The sequence below is a fragment of the Rhinopithecus bieti genome, unplaced genomic scaffold (genome assembly GCF_001698545.2).
Source record: "Rhinopithecus bieti isolate Rb0 unplaced genomic scaffold, ASM169854v2 scaffold_6547, whole genome shotgun sequence".
NCBI classification, from domain to species: Eukaryota; Metazoa; Chordata; class Mammalia; order Primates; family Cercopithecidae; genus Rhinopithecus; species Rhinopithecus bieti.
Window position 1 is genome coordinate 144,302 of NW_016805133.1, and position 17,740 is coordinate 162,041.

The 17,740-nt window shown below is 39.8% G+C and overlaps 1 protein-coding gene across 5 annotated transcripts in view; it reads left to right on the forward strand.

Annotated features, from left to right (window-relative positions):
• CRIM1 (cysteine rich transmembrane BMP regulator 1) overlaps nt 1-17,740 on the forward strand; it is a 197,358-nt gene that overhangs the window by 109,358 nt on the left and 70,260 nt on the right. For all 5 annotated transcript variants that reach the window (XM_017871276.1, XM_017871277.1, XM_017871279.1 and 2 more), the window contains 3 exons: nt 1,432-1,553; nt 13,833-14,015; nt 16,431-16,628. In XM_017871276.1, the coding sequence (XP_017726765.1) occupies nt 1,432-1,553; nt 13,833-14,015; nt 16,431-16,628 (503 nt within the window). The remainder of the gene's footprint in view (nt 1-1,431; nt 1,554-13,832; nt 14,016-16,430; nt 16,629-17,740) is intronic.

Sequence of the window (17,740 nt, forward strand, 5' to 3'; positions counted from 1 at the left end):
ATAGAACTGTCACCCCACATGGAAGAATCCTCAAAGAGCCTGCTTTGGGGTGATAGTGGTGTGTTTAAAGCCACCTTTCCAGTGGCTTTAGTAGTCTTTGATGCAAATCTTAACCTAAAGTCATTTCTTTTCTAGTTCCATGGTTAGTTACAAATGTAATTAAATCTCTGGGCCTGATTATTGAGGTACTTGTGGACTATAAGCATATTTTAATTTATTAAAGATCCAAAGAACAATAGGTGAACAAACCAATTACTTAAATAAGAAGGGGGTACAAAAGCACAATTAATGGATGTGTTGATAGTTTTCCCTGCTGGGAACGTTACCTCCCCTGATCTTGACCTCTACCGTACATAAATACCCACATACTTCCTGCCAGGATGTCTTTTTTTAGGATGCCTTCCTTTTGCTCCTGTCAACCTGGGAACTCCCGCCGTCATCCTCTCCACCCTCTGACCCATACGTCTCTCCCCAGGGGAGTCACAGGGCAGAAATCTAGCGGCTCTTTCCTCATCTTACATTCACATGCTGACACCCAGCTGTCCTGAGTTTCTTTTGTCCTGCCTCTCTTTCACTGTTGCAGATGCAACATTTTGTCTCCTCTTATTTCACCTACCCAGGCTTCTGTGTTTAGCAATTTTTGTAGCAGCATTGAAGTTAGGGGTGAGAGCCAGCACAGCCAGCTTGCAGCTCATGGAACACCCCATTCATGCGTGCAGAGATCAATGCTCAGGTGGTAGCTTAAGATCCAAAAATTAAGACTTTCAGCTCCCAAGATAGCTGTCATAAAGTTCACTTACTACGACTTAGGCCCTTTCTTTATAAAGAGCTCCTCAGTCTTCAGTCCATTTCTTTTATTGTGTACAATCATAAATTAAATATGGCTCAAGATGAGAGTGGACTTGAGACATCACCCTGACAAGAAAACACTAAAAAGCTAATAACTTCATCACTGAACCAGGAGTCAGAAAATCTGTGAAAAACACCTAAACATCACTTGCAGCGAAGGAGCACCATGGGGCCGTTTAGCATGGGAACACTCACTCTGTATTAGCCTGTGCAAGCATCGATTCACAGAAGAGCATCACAGATACATATGAAGATGTCCCTGAGTCAGCCAGAAAATGTTTGTTACACTCAATACCAGTCTGGTTAAGTAAGAAATGAGGTAATGCATTTTAGAAATACTTCTGTCAAAATGGTTCAAGTTAAAAATTGGGGTGTATATAAAGGAGACAAACCTTAGTTATTTGAAAGCAAATTATGTCAGAACCCCTCCTGCCTTCCCATTTCCCAGTGACACCAGATAAAGGAGGCAGTGTCATATAGACCAGGTACTTTGCCACAGCCACTGCCACTTTGTTTGTGGTCTCCCGACTTCTGTGTTGTTGTTTATTCATGGGGTTTTCCTTCCCTTTTCTTTGGTTTCAGATGCGAGTGTCTCTCTGGCTTATGTGGTTTCCCCGTGTGTGAGGTGGGATCCACTCCCCGCATAGTCTCTCGTGGCGATGGGACACCTGGAAAGTGCTGTGATGTCTTTGAATGTGTTAATGGTACGTGGGGTTTCTCTTGTTCTCAGAGAGTGTACATTTGTGCAGGAGGAGGAGGAGGAGGAGGGAGGGTTTAACTTAGCTGCTTCTGCCTTTTACAAAGCAGGGTTATTAACCTTCAGGACTTGCTGAAGGGCACTCAAAAAGGTTTGCTTAAAATCCACAGTGCAGTAAAGAAAGTTAGGTTAGGAGCTATCATTCCACCCATCAGAAAGAGGATTCTGGAGATGTAATAGCAGATTGCATGTAGCTCTCATACTCAGCTGTGTTACAGAATTTCTAAAACTTAGGGATTTCAGGAAAAGGATCCTGGAACCTGTGATCGTTTTCCTGCTGTCACTCAGTAACTGGTCCCATGGCTGTCGGGAGGTGACCTGGCTAAAACTACATTGGGCCTGCCACACTTGGGAACAGGAAAAACATTGCTCATCTTGTTTAGCATTTTCCTGCTTAGAACATCTTTGCACCTGATCTTAGCCAAAAGGCTGAGAGGCAGTGGAGAGGACATCTTTAATCAGTGGGTGGTCACTGGTAGTGGCCTGCTTTAGGCTTGACCCATGTGGCCCTGAAAAAGGATTCTTGGGTCATGAGATTCCTTCTGACAGAATCTGCCTCTCCCTTTGACTTTATATGGGAGGATTTGGTGTTTGGTGGCTTGATGTTTATTGAGTTTAGGTGATGGAAGGGGAACCTACAACATGCTTCTCTACCAGAATATTCATTGACAAAAAATAATGAAACTCAAGTTACATGTCAGTAACCATTCAGAGCATTATTTAGTCAATACTTGTACACACAGGAAGATGGAGATGGATTTGGACAAATACAACAAAATTACACATAGAAATATTCATATCAAATATTTCCTGTAGGAATTCAGATATCATAAGGTTTCCTGCCCTCCTTCCAAGGCAAGAAAGGTTATATTGCAGTTGAGTCCTATTTGGTTGCATCCTGTGATTTTTAGGTCCATGGCCACATGTTGTTTTTTATGTTTATTTTTGCTTTGAATAAACACTTGCAGTATGGCTTTATGGTTAAGAAAGAACACAGACTAGAACTAAATAACCACAGTTTGAAAATTGGGTCCTCCACTCACTAGCTGGGTTAACTTTAAGGAAGCTTCTTGGTTTCCCTGGGCCTCAGTTTCCACAGCTGTAAAATGGACTAACAGTTAAATTAAATAATACAAGTGATCTACCTGGAATTTTGCCTCAGATGCAAATAATCTTTAGTATTCTTTTTTTTTTTTTTTGAGACGGAATCTTGCTTTGTCACCCAGGCTGGAGTGCAGTGGCATGATCTCAGCTCACTGCAAGCTCTGCTTCCCGGCTTCACGTCATTCTCCCGCCTCAGCCTCCTGAGTAGCTGGGACTACAGGCGCCCACCACCACGCCCAGCTTATTTTTTTGTATTTTTAGTAAAGACGGGGTTTCACTGTGTTAACCTGGATGGTCTCGATCTCCTGACCTCGCAATCCACCTGCCTCGGCCTCCCAGAGTCCTGGGATTACAGGCATGAGCCACCGTGCCCAGCCAATAATCTTTAGTATTCTATGTGCACACTTGCTATTCACATCCAGAGGCACAGTCCTGGATATTGAGGGTGGGGGATAGAGATGGTAAGGTTGAGCTTCCTAACTTACAGGCCTTAAAAATACAAGCATACAGGAAGGGGAACAGAAAAGTTCTGTACACTTAAATCACCTCTCGGTGCTTCTCCCCACTCCCGACTCCGGTCATTATTTAACCAGTAATAACATCCATTAAACACAAGGAAATGGCCAAACAGACCTTTTTTCTGGAGGTGCTACAGTTTAATTTATGATAGGTGAGATTCTGTGAATACTTGTACCACTGGAGACAGAAATAGTCACTGCTTGCCTGGGTTCCCAGCATCTCAGATGTGCTTCATCCAGTGCTCATCACTTGGAAAATACTTATGCTCATGCCTGTCTCTCGCTCCAGAATGTGAACTGCTGGAGGACAGGAGTCTGTCATGTTCATCCTTGTGTCTGTGGATGTTACCCTATTATCTGCCTCACAGAGGATACCCAGATTTTGTTACATGAGCCAGTCAGTGATCTAATTCGTGTCATCTTAGTTCCCTCTAGAGGTGTCTGTTAAATGTCAGTCCATAAATGGGTTACTTTGTAGGAATCCTCCATCTATTACTGCCCTACACTTTAATCTTAAGTCATTTGTCCCCTGAAAATATCTCTAGTAGAAAGATTTGCTGGTATTTCCTGTGGGTGAGGAACCGGAGTGCCCTTCTTCTCTCTTTGCTTCTTGGTTCTAGATACCCATGGGTCATGCCTTTCTTATCAGAACATTGACTTTATGTCTTGCTGCAGTCTGATGTGTCTCAAGCTACTAATAGCCGCACCTCCACCTTAGCAGCCTTGGGATCAATCTGCAGGGCCTGTCCTGATTTATTGCCACTTACTGTAGAGCTCTAACTTCTGGAATAGGATTTGCCATCTGTCATGAGAAGATGTTGAGTGGACAAAACACAGTCACTACATTTCTGGTGGATGCTTCTTTCTTGCCACCATAAACTTGTTGAGTGATCTTTACTTTCTTCCTAATCCTGCATAACTGTCTCTATTGATATATCAGTCATTCACCTGTAGAGGAGACTAGAAACTAATACTGTGAAGATTCATAATCCTACAAAATATTGTTAAGAACATTCTGTCTCAAAGTCTATATTTTACTTCTTTTGACGTATACATTCATACTCATACAGACACATATATATTGATATATGAATGTGTTTCTGTATGTAAATATAAATATACTTATCACCTAATGTCCTGGAAAAACCTGTTGTTGTAAGGTCACCATTACAAGATAGATATTACGTATCAAAGATTCGTTATCATCACTTAGAAAAGCAGAGGTCTATTTTATGTGTATAAGAACACTTGCTTATCCACGGATGATTTGAGGAAACTTTACAGTGAGAACAGATTCCATAACATAGTGGTAAAATATTTATGAGAAAGGAGAATCACAGCCATAGAATTGTAAGTAAAAGTTGAAAGTGAAAAATCAAACAGAAAGCACCCACAGGTATGCAGTCCATAAGTGCCTGTGCAGTTGCGGGAGTTAAACGTTAAATTAGGCCCCCAGTTTTCTGGCCATCAAAGTGAAAAGGAGATAGGGTCAAATACACAGTTCTTATTTTCAGAGAGAAAAGTGCCTGCTGGACAGGACAACTGTCTCTCTGAGATTTTTCATATGGAAAGGAATGGATTTCATCCCATTGAATGATGAAGTTGATCGTGTGCTTAATTGCGTTAACACCACAAATGCAGAAATGGGTTTCCTGGGGTTGTTCTCGATAAAAAGCAAAGGCAAAATATTAAAATGCAGCTCAGTTCCAAAAGGTCAGATTGACACAGCTAGACTCTAGGTGCTTGGAACATTTTTTCTCAATTTTGCGAACTGCCCAACATGGTGAGGTAGATCCAAAGACCCCAGTTCAGGAGACTGCGGGTGAAATGTTAACATGACTGACTCCACATACAGAAATGGGTTATGCACTGCCGCACTCACTTCCTATGCTGCCATCCACATGATCCATATGCTTATGTTTTTTTTTTCTTTTTAAGATAAACTTTAAAGTGAAAACATACAATTTTAAAATACACAGAACTTGAAAACTCATGAGTTTTGAGAACACTAGTCTGATGAGTAGATGGAGAGAGAGCATCCTCCATAAATATTATTATTATTATTATTATTTTTGTAGTTTGATTTTATTTTGTTGTGGTGGAGGGATGGGAGAGTTGCAAACCAGTTCATGACAGTTTGTAACTGCATTCTCTGACAAGCGCCGAAAGTAGAACTTAACGAGGCGTTGGCTGAACAAGATCCCTGTTATTTAGAAACCAAAGGAACAGGTGGTGTGATTATGTTCCTTTTATGTGAACTTAGAAGTCATCAAAATCATCACCTAAAAATATGACCTCCAAAGCAATGTTGTAACAGCCCTCCACCTTCGTCAAGAACCTGTTGTACGTCTGCTCCGGCCCACAAACAAGTGTTCCATCAGCAGTCAGCTGGAGCTGGACAGTGGCCTCTACTTTTAGATGGGTGTGTGCTCTCCACTTAACACAGTACCCCCTACTGTCTTACATGTGGCCCACCTCTCATTCCTGGAGGCTTTTGGGTTTGAAATCCTAGGTGTAGAATGTGCAAGTGATTATTTGGTTTCTTAGATATGAACATTTGTCCAACGTATGTACACAAACATCTAGATAAAATGGAATATCTTGATTGGAATGTCATAGACAAAAGCTGACTCTGTCTGTGTGACCTACTTATAAAACGTTCCCCAAGTGAGTAAATGAATTAGTCTGTAGTATTGTTACCGAGTGTAAGCCAGTTGAAACTACCAGAAATATTTTTAGCCTTATGGTATTTAATACTGAGCTATTAGTTCTGACAGCACAGTTAGCAGGGCCATATATATTGAGCCTAGCCCCCATTCACAGCTCTAAACAAGTCGTCAGTGCAAAAGAGGAAGAGTACCCTCTTCCCGGTGGTGCCAAGAGTAGTGGGTGGATGGGATGGGGATGGGAGCATTACTTGTATGTGGCACAACTAGCCAAAAGCAATTTCAGGGGGGTTATGAAGTAAGTTCAGAGACAGGGGATCTGAATACAACTTAGCCTATGTTTTTAGCCTGTTTTGTGCCGTTTGAAATAGTTCTATTTTGGAGCACTGTCCCTGCAGCACTCTGCTTCTCACAGCAGTATTAAAATGCGGCGCTAACAATGAGGAGCCTGGGTGAAGGTCATGCTGCCCACCCAGTAATTAGTTCCTTTTTTATTCAGACATATACGAAAGGTTAGTAAAAACTAGAAGTAATCGTGTGTTGGCCCTGACAGAATTTTCTCTAAGATAGTAACATGTGAAATCACCATTTAAAGGGAAGCTGTACCCAATGTTAGCTTGCTCCTCATGTAAAATTTTGGCCTAGAAAATTCAGACCTGCAGCCTGTTAATTTTAAAAAACACACACGATTACAGAAAACATCGATTAAGAACCCACTGTCTATATAGCAGTTATGCTCGTAATGTTTCTAAGGACATAATGTCTTCTACTGATACGACAACGGAGATATTCTGGCACTTTGAGAGAAATACTCCACTCAGTATGTGTTTATTGAGCACCCCTCGTGTTCCTGGGGGCTTGTTAAGCTAATTTTGTTGAAGAGTGATACAAATTGTTGTAATCCTTTATAAGAGTTGTTCTCTTTCCCTTTTCCTGAAATAGGATATGCTTGGTGTCCTCCAGCACACGCACACTTCCCCTTTCTCCCTCTGGAATAAGCCAATTGAAACTAGCAAAAATATTTTTAGTCTTATAATATTTAATACCGAGCCATTAATTATGAGAGTATAGTTAGCTAGACTTTATTGAAGCTAGTCCACATTCACAACTTTAAGAGTCTATTATCAGTATAATAAAAGGAAAACTTAAGGATTTAAAAATACACAGAACTCAAGAACTCCTGAGTTTTAAAAACAATAGCCTGGATTAATAGATGGAGAGAACATCCTTCATAAATATTACTGCTCTTTTCACTTTGGTTTTAATTTGTTTTGGTGAAGGGATGGGACAAGCTGCATGTCGAAGCTGCAGAGAGTTATCTAGACGATTTAGCTATGATAAGTGATGAAGGTAGCTACACTAAACAGATACTCAGTGTAGAGAAAGCAGCCTGGTATGGAAAGAAGATGCCATCTGGGACTTCCATAACAAGAGAGAAGTCAATGCCTGGCTTCAAAGAATAGGCTGATTCTTATTAGAAGCTAATGCAGCTGATGACTTTAAGTTTAAGCCAGTGCTCATTTGCCATTCCAAAAACCCTAGGGCCCTTAAGAATTATGGTTAATCTACTCTGCCTGTGCTTTATAAATGGAACAACAAAGCCTGGATGACAGCATGGTTTATTGATTATTTTAAGCCCACTATTGAGACCTACTACTCAGAGAAAGATGTTTCTTCCAAAATATTACTGCTCATTGACAATGCACCTGGTCTCCCAAGCTCTGATGGAGGTGTACAAGATTTGTGTTGTTTTCATGCCTACTAACACAACATCCATTCTGCAGCCCATGGACCAAGGAGTCATTTCAACTTTCAAGTCTTGTTATTTAAGGAAAGCATTTTGTAAGGCTGTAGCTACTGTAGATGGTCATTCCTCTGACGGATCAGAACTAAATCAATTGAAAACCTTCTGCAGAGGATTCACTCACCATTCTAATTGCCATTAAGAACAAAGGTGATTCAGGGGAAGGTGTCAAAATATTAACATGGAGTTCGGAAGAAGTTGATTCCAACCGTCATGAAGTACTTTGAGGAGCTGAAGACCTCAGTGGAGGTAGTAACTGCAGATGTGGTAGAAGGAGCAAGAGAACTAGAATTAAATGTGGAACATGCAGAATGTGACTGAATTGCTGCAATCTCATGATAAAATTTGAAAGGATGAGGAGTTGCTTCTTATGGATGAGGAAAGAAAGTAGTTTCTTGAGATAGAATCTACTCCTGGTGAGGATGCTGTGACAACATCTTCACCAGATGAAATGACAACCAGGGCTTTAGACTACTACATAAATTCAGTTGATAAAGCAACGGCAGGGTTTTAGAGGATTGACTCCAGTTTTGAAACAAGTTCTGCTGTAAGTAAAATGCTATCAAACAGCATCACATGCTGCAAAGAAATCTTTCATGAAAGGAAGAGTTAGTCAATGTGACAAACTTCATTGTTGTGTTATTTAAAGAAATTGCCACAGCCACCCCAACCTTCAACAACCACCATCCTGATCAGTCAGCAGCCATCAGCATCAAGGCAATACCCTCCACCAGCAGAAAGATTACTATTTCCTGAAGGCTCAGATGATCGTTAGCAGTTTTTAGTGATAAAGTATTTTAAATTAAGGAATGTACGTTGCTTTTTAGACATAATGCTATTGTATACTTAATAGACTATAGCAGGAGTGTCCGATCTTTTGCCTTCCCTGGGCCACATTGGAAGAAGAAGGATTGTCTTGGGCCACATGTAAAATACACTAACACTAATGATACCTAATTAGCTTGTAAACACACACATTCACAAAAATCTTACAATATTTTAAGAAAGTTTACAAATTTGTGTTGGGCTGTATTCAAAGCCATCCTAGGCCTCCTGTGGCCCGCAGGCTGCAGGTTAGACAAGCTTGGACTACAGTATAGTGTTAACATAACTTTTAAATGCATTGGGAAACCAAAAAGTTCGTGTGACTTGCTTGAGCTGATCTGGAACTGAACGCACAATATCTTTGAGGTATGTCTATCACCATCCACCAATCAGTGTAGTTTGGTAGGCAGTAGCATATACTAATAGTCTATATTACAAAATTCTCTTTTAGGAGTTCTGAAATATGTTCAAGAAGAAAGGGAAGATTCCAGAACTTAGAAACATAAAGTTTAATTTTTCAGACACGAAACACATACAAAAATCACTAAGAAGGCACTTCTGTGTTTCATATTGAGAAGTACAAATTACACAGTAAATTATTTCTTCATAACCCTTTTCTCTTCCACGTCTACTTAAATCATCCTTTTGTGGAGATTGTGGCAATCTCCACACTGTTCTGAGATTCACATCACCCCGACAGGTGAAGAAGTAATTGGTCATTGCTCCTCAAAAACCACGGGTAGCCTTTTTGTCATATACTTTTATGAAGAGCCTCTATAAATCTCTCTGAACATCAAACAGATTTCATTGTGTTGTGTGACTTTTTTCACCCTTAAAGATTGGTTGTGTTTCCAGGCTGTGTTTTTAGGATTCTCCATCTTTCTCACTTCCACTCCCTTGATCCTTTTGCTTTTGCTAGTGAAGCCTAAGTGCCACAGTTGTCTCGTCAGTCCCATCCCCTCCTGTTTAAGCTTTTGCACACCCTACCATAAAAACAAGTCCACCTGAAGCAGCTTTATTCATAATCAGAACCTGTCCTTCACACTTCCTCAGATCTGTACCAGGGTTTGTGACTTCACCCAGATGGTAGCTGTGGTTGATCAACTCAACCAAATAATTAATATTGATTGGTTTATTACTTTTTTTTAGTTTCCATGGATGGTCATTTTGTTAGAGTACGGTATTTTGCCTCGCTCCACAGCCTGCAAATTTAATGTATAAAAGTACTGCATTTTCTATGATTTTGGAACTTATAGTCTAGCTGCCCAGTTCCTTTCAATCCCAGCTCAGATTAGTTAGCTAAAAGTATACAGAAAAATTCTGAGATACAGTAAGATGATTCTTTTTTAACATTAATTTTCTGAAAAAATGTTGTATCCATGTAGCACTACAGAATGAGTTCAGATATTCACATGTGCTACGTGTGCACACATAAAATCATTGTTTGTCTCGTTCATGTGACTTTAAGCAAATCACCTCATCTCTTTAAGTTTCATCTTCATTATCGAAAAAACTGGTATTAATAATACTTGTTCTGTCTTCTTAGAGGGGTTGTTATAAAATAAATAGAAAGTAATTGTCCTCAAGTGCAATGCAAATGCATATCCTCAAAATGCAGTGAAAGTATTTTAGACATGCAAGGTGACATATTAAATGATTTGAGGATGGACACAAGAGCCCATGAAAGATGGGGATATCATCGTCCAGCTTTCACCAGCAGATTGATCAGGGCTCGTCACCTCAGGAGAACTTTCTTCAGCTTAGGAGTACTTTTTAAAAAAAATAGCTTTAGCAGACACCATGTAATTTGCCAACTTAAGTTGTGCAATTCTGTTGTTTTCAGTGTGTGCTCAGAGTTGTGCAATCATCAACACAATCAATTTCAGAACATTTTCATCAAGCCACCAGAAAACTCCTGAACTGATTGCGGTTACTGCCCATTTTCCCCCAAAGCTCTCAGATCGAGGCAACAACTAATCTACTTTCTATCTCTATAGACGTGCCTATGATGGGTGTTTGATATAAGGAGAGTTATAAAGTATTAATACGTTGTCTTTTGTGACTGGCTTCTTCCACTTAGCATAGTATTTTCAAGTGTCATTCATGTTATATTGCATATCAGAACTTCATTTCTTTTTATGGCCACATAATATTTTATTGTATAGTTACACTGCTTTTTGTTTATGTATCAGTTAATGGATATTTAGGTTCTTTCTTTTCTTGGCTCTTGGGCTGCTAGGAACATTTGTTTATAGTGCTTTTATGTGGGGTATATATTTTCATTTCTCTTGGGTATATACCTAGTAGTAGAGTTGCTTGATGATATGATAACTCAAATTAAGGAACTCCCAAACTGTTTTCCAAAGCAGCTATGCTTTTACATCCTCACTAGAAATCTATGAGAATTCCAGTTTCTCCACATCCTCATCAGTACTCGTTACTATTTTTTAATTATATCCATCATAGTGGGTGTGAAATGGTGTTCATTGCAGCTTAGATTTGAATTCCCCTAGTGACTAATGATTCGAGCATCTTTTCATGTGTTTATTGGCCATTTCTGTCTTATTTGAAAAAGTGTCTGTTCAAAGGTTTGCCCGTTTTGATTACATTATTTTTATCATTTAATTATGGGAGTTCTTGGTACCAGTTTTTTAAAATCAGATACATGATTGCAAATACTCTCTCCCAGTTTGTAGGGTTGTCTTTTTACCTTTTTGATGGTGTCCTTTTAAGTCCCAAAGTTGATGAAATCCAGTTTATCTGTTTTGTTCTTTTGTTGCTTATGCTTTGAATGTCACATCTAAGAAACCACTCCCTTATCAAAGGACACAAAGATTAACTCTTATGCTTCCTTCTAAGAGTACTATAGTTGTAGCTCTTGTATTTAGATCATAACTCTGTGATTCATTTTGAGTTAATTTTTGTATATGTTGTGAGACATAGGGGTTTCTTCTTTATTCTTTTGCATGTAGATAATCCAGTTGCCCCAAAAGACTTTCAACCTCAGGCCTGGCACGGTGGCTCACACCTGTAATCCCAGCACTTTGGGAGGCCAACGTGGTTGGATTACTTGAGGTCAGGAGTTCAAGACCAGCCTGGCCAACATGGTGAAACCCCGTCTCTACTAAAAATACAAACATTAGCTGGGTATGGTGGCATGCACCTATAGTCCCAGATACTCAGGAGGCTGAGGCAGGAGAATCCCTTGAACCCAGGAGGTAAAGGTTGCAGTGAGCTCAGATCATGCCACTCTACTCCAGCCTGGGTGACAGAGTGAAACTCCATCTCAAAAATAAAGACTTTTAACCCCATTGAGTCTTGACTGTCTTGTCAAAATATCTGTAAATGTGATAGTTTATTTCTGAACTCTCAATTCCATTGAACTATATATCTATTCCTGTGGCAGTACCACATAGTCTTGAATACTATAGCATTGTATTATGTTTTGAAATCAGGAAGTATGAGTTCTCTAACTTTGTTCTCCCTTTTAAGATTGTTTTGGCATTTCTGAGTGCCTTGCATTTTCATATGAATTTTAGGATCAGCTTATCAAGTTCTACAGAAGAGCCAGCTAGGAGTTTGATAGAGATTGAATTGAACATGTACGTCAATTTGGGGAATATTTCCATGTATACAGTGTTGTCTTTCAATCCATGAACACGGGATGTCCCATTTATGTAGGCCTTTTTAATTTTTTGAAAATGTTTTGCTATTTTCAAAATACAAGTTTGCACTTATATTATTAAATTTATTCCTAAGTATTGTATACTTTTTGATGCTATTGTGATTGGAATTTTTTTCCTCATTTTCTGATTGTCATTACTAGTGTGTAGAAACACAATTTGGGGAGTTGCAATTGTACCCTGCAACCTTGTTGAACTTGTTTATACTTTCTGATAGTTTTTTAGTGGATCCCTTAGAACTGTTTATATACAAGATCATGTCATCTATAATTAGAGATAGTTTTACTTCTTCCTTTCCAATCTGGATGCTTTTTATTTATTTATTTTTCCTATTTGCTCTGGCTAGAATTTTCACTACTATGTCAAAGTGAAATGGTGAGAGCAGACTTCATTGTCTTGTTCCTGGTCTTAGGGGGAAAGTACTTGGACTTTCACCATTAGGTATGAGGTGAGCTGTAGGATTTTTATGGATGCCATTTATCAAGTTGAGGAAGTTCCATTCTGTTCTTAGTTGGTTGAGCATTTTTATCATGAGAGAATATTAGATTCTGTCAGATGCCAAAAACTGTGTCTGTCGAATGATCATGTTGCTTTTGTTCCTTATTCTGTGACATGTCATATTAACATTAATATTTTTGGATGTTAAACCAACCTTGCATTATTGGAATAAGTCTCACTTGGTCATGGTGTGTAATTTTGTTTATATGTTGCTGGATATGATCTGCTAGCAATTTTTTTAAGATGTTTGTGTCTACATTTATAATATACTGATCCGTAGTTGTGTTTTCTTGTGATGTCTTGGTGGGAGTTATTTTAAATCAACTAAAATTAAAGAATGAATGTAGGGAGAATGTTTCAAGGCAGAGAAAAATTTGAAAATCATTGATATGATGAGACTTCTAAATATGGGACTATGAGTCCTTAGCAGAACATAACCCTGAAGCACAGTGGAAAGAGCACAAGGTTTCAGTTGAAGAGCTACTGTTTTTGCTGTATGACTTTGAGTAAACTACCTAGAATTTCCTCACTTTTAAACTCAGGATAATAATACCTATGTCAGACCTTCATTATGGGGATTAAGTGAGGTGATACATGTAGAGAGTATTTTGTTAAAGGCCAAACACTATTAAAATTATACGTGTTTATACCATATATAGAGAAAAAGAACGTAAGAGAGAGCACTGGAGGAACTGAACATCACCACGTCAAAAAAGACGGTAATAAAATTTTTGAGGCAGAACAAAACCTAATATGGAGGCAGGATCATTCATTTGAGGTAGACAATGATTTAACCAAACAAATAGAATCACTTTAAAGCACATACCAAATATGTGAGTGTCATGGTCATAAAGTTTACCTTTGTCTGGGTTGGAAGGAAGTCAGTGTAGATTTTACTAGGGGGAATTTCTGTTCCTTGATGTAAACTGGATAACAGTGTGTTTTGTTTACTTTGTTTTGCTTCGCTTTATTGTTTTCTGTTACATAAACTTACATTGAGTTTAGTAAATTTCCATCAAATTATAACCTCCTGCTATTAGAAATTTTCTAGCGGCTGTTTGAAAAACATCAAAGGACACAACTAAAAGATGACTACAAATATGCTTTGTTTGTTTTAACTCTTTTCAGATACAAAGCCAGCCTGCATATTTAACAACGTGGAATATTATGATGGAGACATGTTTCGAATGGACAACTGTCGGTTCTGTCGATGCCAAGGGGGCGTTGCCATCTGCTTCACTGCCCAGTGTGGTGAGATAAACTGTGAGAGGTACTACGTGCCCGAAGGAGAGTGCTGCCCAGTGTGTGAAGGTAAGAAAAAGTGCTAATTACAGATTAACAGGAGTATGCATGGTATAGAGTTCTGAAATCGAAATTGTCCTAATTCAGTCTTATCCAAAAGTAAAGGAATGTTGAAGTTCCTTGTTTAGCCTCTTTTAGGACACCGTGGTCTGTCTTCTAGCATGTTAAAGCCAGGTAGAGTGTGTAGAAACACTTCCCTGAGGGAAGCTATGCCTGGGTGTAGATGATGGGTCACATCTTTCCATGTCCCGGAGCATGAGATGTCCCGGAGTTCTTTTCCATTCCCCCCCAAAGTCCTCAGCAAGTCCTGGGGCAAAGCTTTATCTTCATCCTGGCATTAGAGCTCACCACCTCCTCACCTCAGCTTGCTCCGTTAGGATAACGCGAACCTCACCCTGACAGTCTCAGTCTGCCGGCCCGGAGAGGAACTAACCCTGCCCCTGTCGCAATACCCAGGCCTCTCCAGGGAGATCAGGGACCTGCTACTGCTTCTCTGAAAATATGTGGTGGTTCACATGGGGTCATGGTATCAGGTGGCGGTGACACCAGCTCGAGGCCCAGCCAGGTGTCAGGTGTGACTCTCAGGAATCTGCTTTCTCTGGATTCCCCTCTTCTCTCCAGGAAGTAATATGTTCATGTTCTTTCAACAGGCTGCATCTTCCCATCACTGATGTTCATAAATAATAAGCATTTCAAAACAGTTGCTCTGAGTATCACTCGCTGCAACCCACACATTTTACAGATTAGGATGTTCAAGTTCAGAAGAGAAAAGTCACTTGCCTGGGTTTACAATGCAGCCATTAACAATAACCCCATGCCTGACTGTGTCTGTAGTGTTCTTCTGACAACACAACACTGTTTCCCCAGAAAGGAAGGTCATGTGAGCCTTTTTCTGTCCTAACTGGGCCCCAGATCTTCAATCTAAAGTCTCATGTGTTAATCTTATGCCTGATCCCTGCACACAAAGTGGGAGGGCACAGTGTCATGCCACTTTCCATACTTCCTCATTTTCATAAAATTGTCTCCTTTTGATGTTTGAACTGTATTTGCCACGTAATATTGATCTGAAAATGTTTAAAGTATAAAAATTGCATTCCTAACATAGTTCGTAACAGTGAGTCCTTTTCCCTATTAGAGGTTATTTTAGCCACCATAGGAGAAAAGTAGTTTATTTTTTAGGCGATGTTGACAGTTAAAGAGAATTACTTCAAATTTTTAACCTTCCTAATTGAGTTGTTCCCTACCTGCCCCCAGTCTGTCATAGTTCTGAAACTGAGCAGCAATTGATGCTGTAAAAATGTAGATACGAACCTCTGTGTAGTCATCGTAGTTGTCTGGGCATGGATCCGGTTATGTCTCACTTCCTGGAATTCAGATCCAGCCTCAATGTAGAAAAATATGTATCCTAATACTTTTTACACAGGAATTTAAAAAATCTTATCTTGCTCAGGTCCATTGACCGCGTCCCTCTCTGGCAGACTGCCTTCCTAACGCTGTGATGGCATTATTTTAAATGTTGACCTTCTAACTAACTTTATTATAATGCCCTAACTATGTCCTTAGAATAAAGACGACCAAACTCTAAACTGTCTGGATTCCTCTCCCAACACAGCAGTACTTGCTTGTTGAAGCCAGTTTTTTATGTATTTCTGAGAAAGAAAATTGAGTAATTTATCTAATTGCTCTCAATAGAGGGATAAGTGAGGGTTTCATATGCAGTATTTATATCCTTGTCAATAACCTCAGAAACATTTTCTTTTTTTTTTTTTTTTTTTTTACAGTAGCTTTGGCTACTTCTGCCTCCCACCTGGGGCTGCAGCTTAGCTTCACAGCTTATGGGAGAAAAAATGGCCTAAGTTCACAGCCCTTCTCCAAGGCAGTGACCCATGGTATGTCTGACCAGCCTTGTCATGAACAAGGCCACAGCAAGAGCACTGTTGCCCACATGGTCCTGCAGGCACATGAGATAGAGTTCTAGAAGTAACAGTATCACTCTGATTTAGACAGAGCATTGTTCCTTCCACTTTACAGGTAGGGAAACTGAGGTTTGATAAACATTTATGTCTACAACTATGAAGACATTGTCAGAGCCTAATATGGATTCATGTTTTCTAATTACCAACCCACAGCTCTTGCCACAAAGCTTTCCAGCTTTACAGAGTGATAATACCTGCACGTTGGTTGTTAGACTACGGATCCTCTTCTCTGGCACTGCTGTGTCAGTATGGGTAGACATAAATTCAGTGTGACAGCTGTTTTTGCATGCACCCCCAGAGACTCCTCATGCAACCCTGAGCTTCTGTTGATCACAGTGGGAATAGAACTGCTGATGACTAGAACCCAGGAAAAAAATGTCTCTGGGTGCAGGCAGAGATAAGATTTAGAATATGCTCAGTCTAATTCTGAACTTATGTTCTCTTTTAGATCCAGTGTATCCTTTTAATAATCCTGCTGGCTGCTATGCCAATGGCCTGATCCTCGCCCACGGAGACCGGTGGCGGGAAGACGACTGCACATTCTGCCAGTGCGTCAATGGTGAACGCCACTGCGTTGCGACCGTCTGCGGACAGACCTGTACGAACCCTGTGAAAGTGCCTGGGGAGTGTTGCCCCGTGTGCGAAGGTAAATCTTGTAGATGCTAATGAGTCCCTGGCGAATGTCTTGTGTTGGAGAAGCTTCTACCAGTGTATGTTCTTGTTTGTTTATTTCCTCTGGCATAATGTCTGCTTCACACTGTTACTAGTTGCCGACAAATTGATCAAACAGCTCAAACTAATCATTTGAGGGAAATGTTGCACATGTAAAATGAGAATAGTGTGGTCATTATTTTGCCATTGCAAATATGTGCATCTGAATACTTTACAGTATAAGAATGTATACATTTTAATTAAGTTCGCTTTGAGCCTAATTAACACCCAAAGGTCAACCTAACAAAATGAAATTGAAAATGAGACCGATGAGTCAAGCTTAGCAGGTTTGACTTGTGACGCTTCCATAAGCCCAAGGGTTCTGGCAACTAGAAGGAAAGACTGGAACCATCAAAGGCAATTTGCACTGCCTACTGCCGTCACCGAGTATCTGTTCTACTTCTCATATCCCAATGGCTGTGGCTTTGCAATTCCTGTAGTGCTGTTATTTATTTTGTGGTTACCTGCATTTGCTACCTCTCTTCTTGTTCAGTGGAGGGAAGCCTGAGGCATCCTGGACTAGTTTTTCTGTCCTGACTCCTATTCCAGCTCATTTCTTCCATTCTGGGTAGATTCTCTGCATACTTAACTCATGTCAGTCTTTAATCTTGTGTCCATGTCTGTTAGTGCAGACAAGGGTTTGAATATTTATACAGACATTTCTAATAGAGGGTATCCAGCATTAAGAAGTACATTTGCATAGTAAAATGAACTAATGTGGGTGAAAAATTAATTCGTGTTGAAGATGGATCTTTCTAGAATTTCTAAAAGCAGGTACTGAAAAATGGACTTATCTTTCCAGAAAGTCAGTTAAGTAGACTAAGTCTTTTAAGTACAAAGAAATCTTGTGCTTCCACCGAAATGTTAATAAACTCAGACTCCAGAGTTTGTCTGCCTAGCTTCATCAGCCTCTGAGGGGCTAGACTTGTTAAAGACCTTAAAAATCATATAAAAGTTTAACCTTGAGGACTCGTTCTGTTGACATCACTGATTCCTTCATCATTACTATACTCAGAGTGCAGCTGCCACGCTCCAAAACTTTATAGC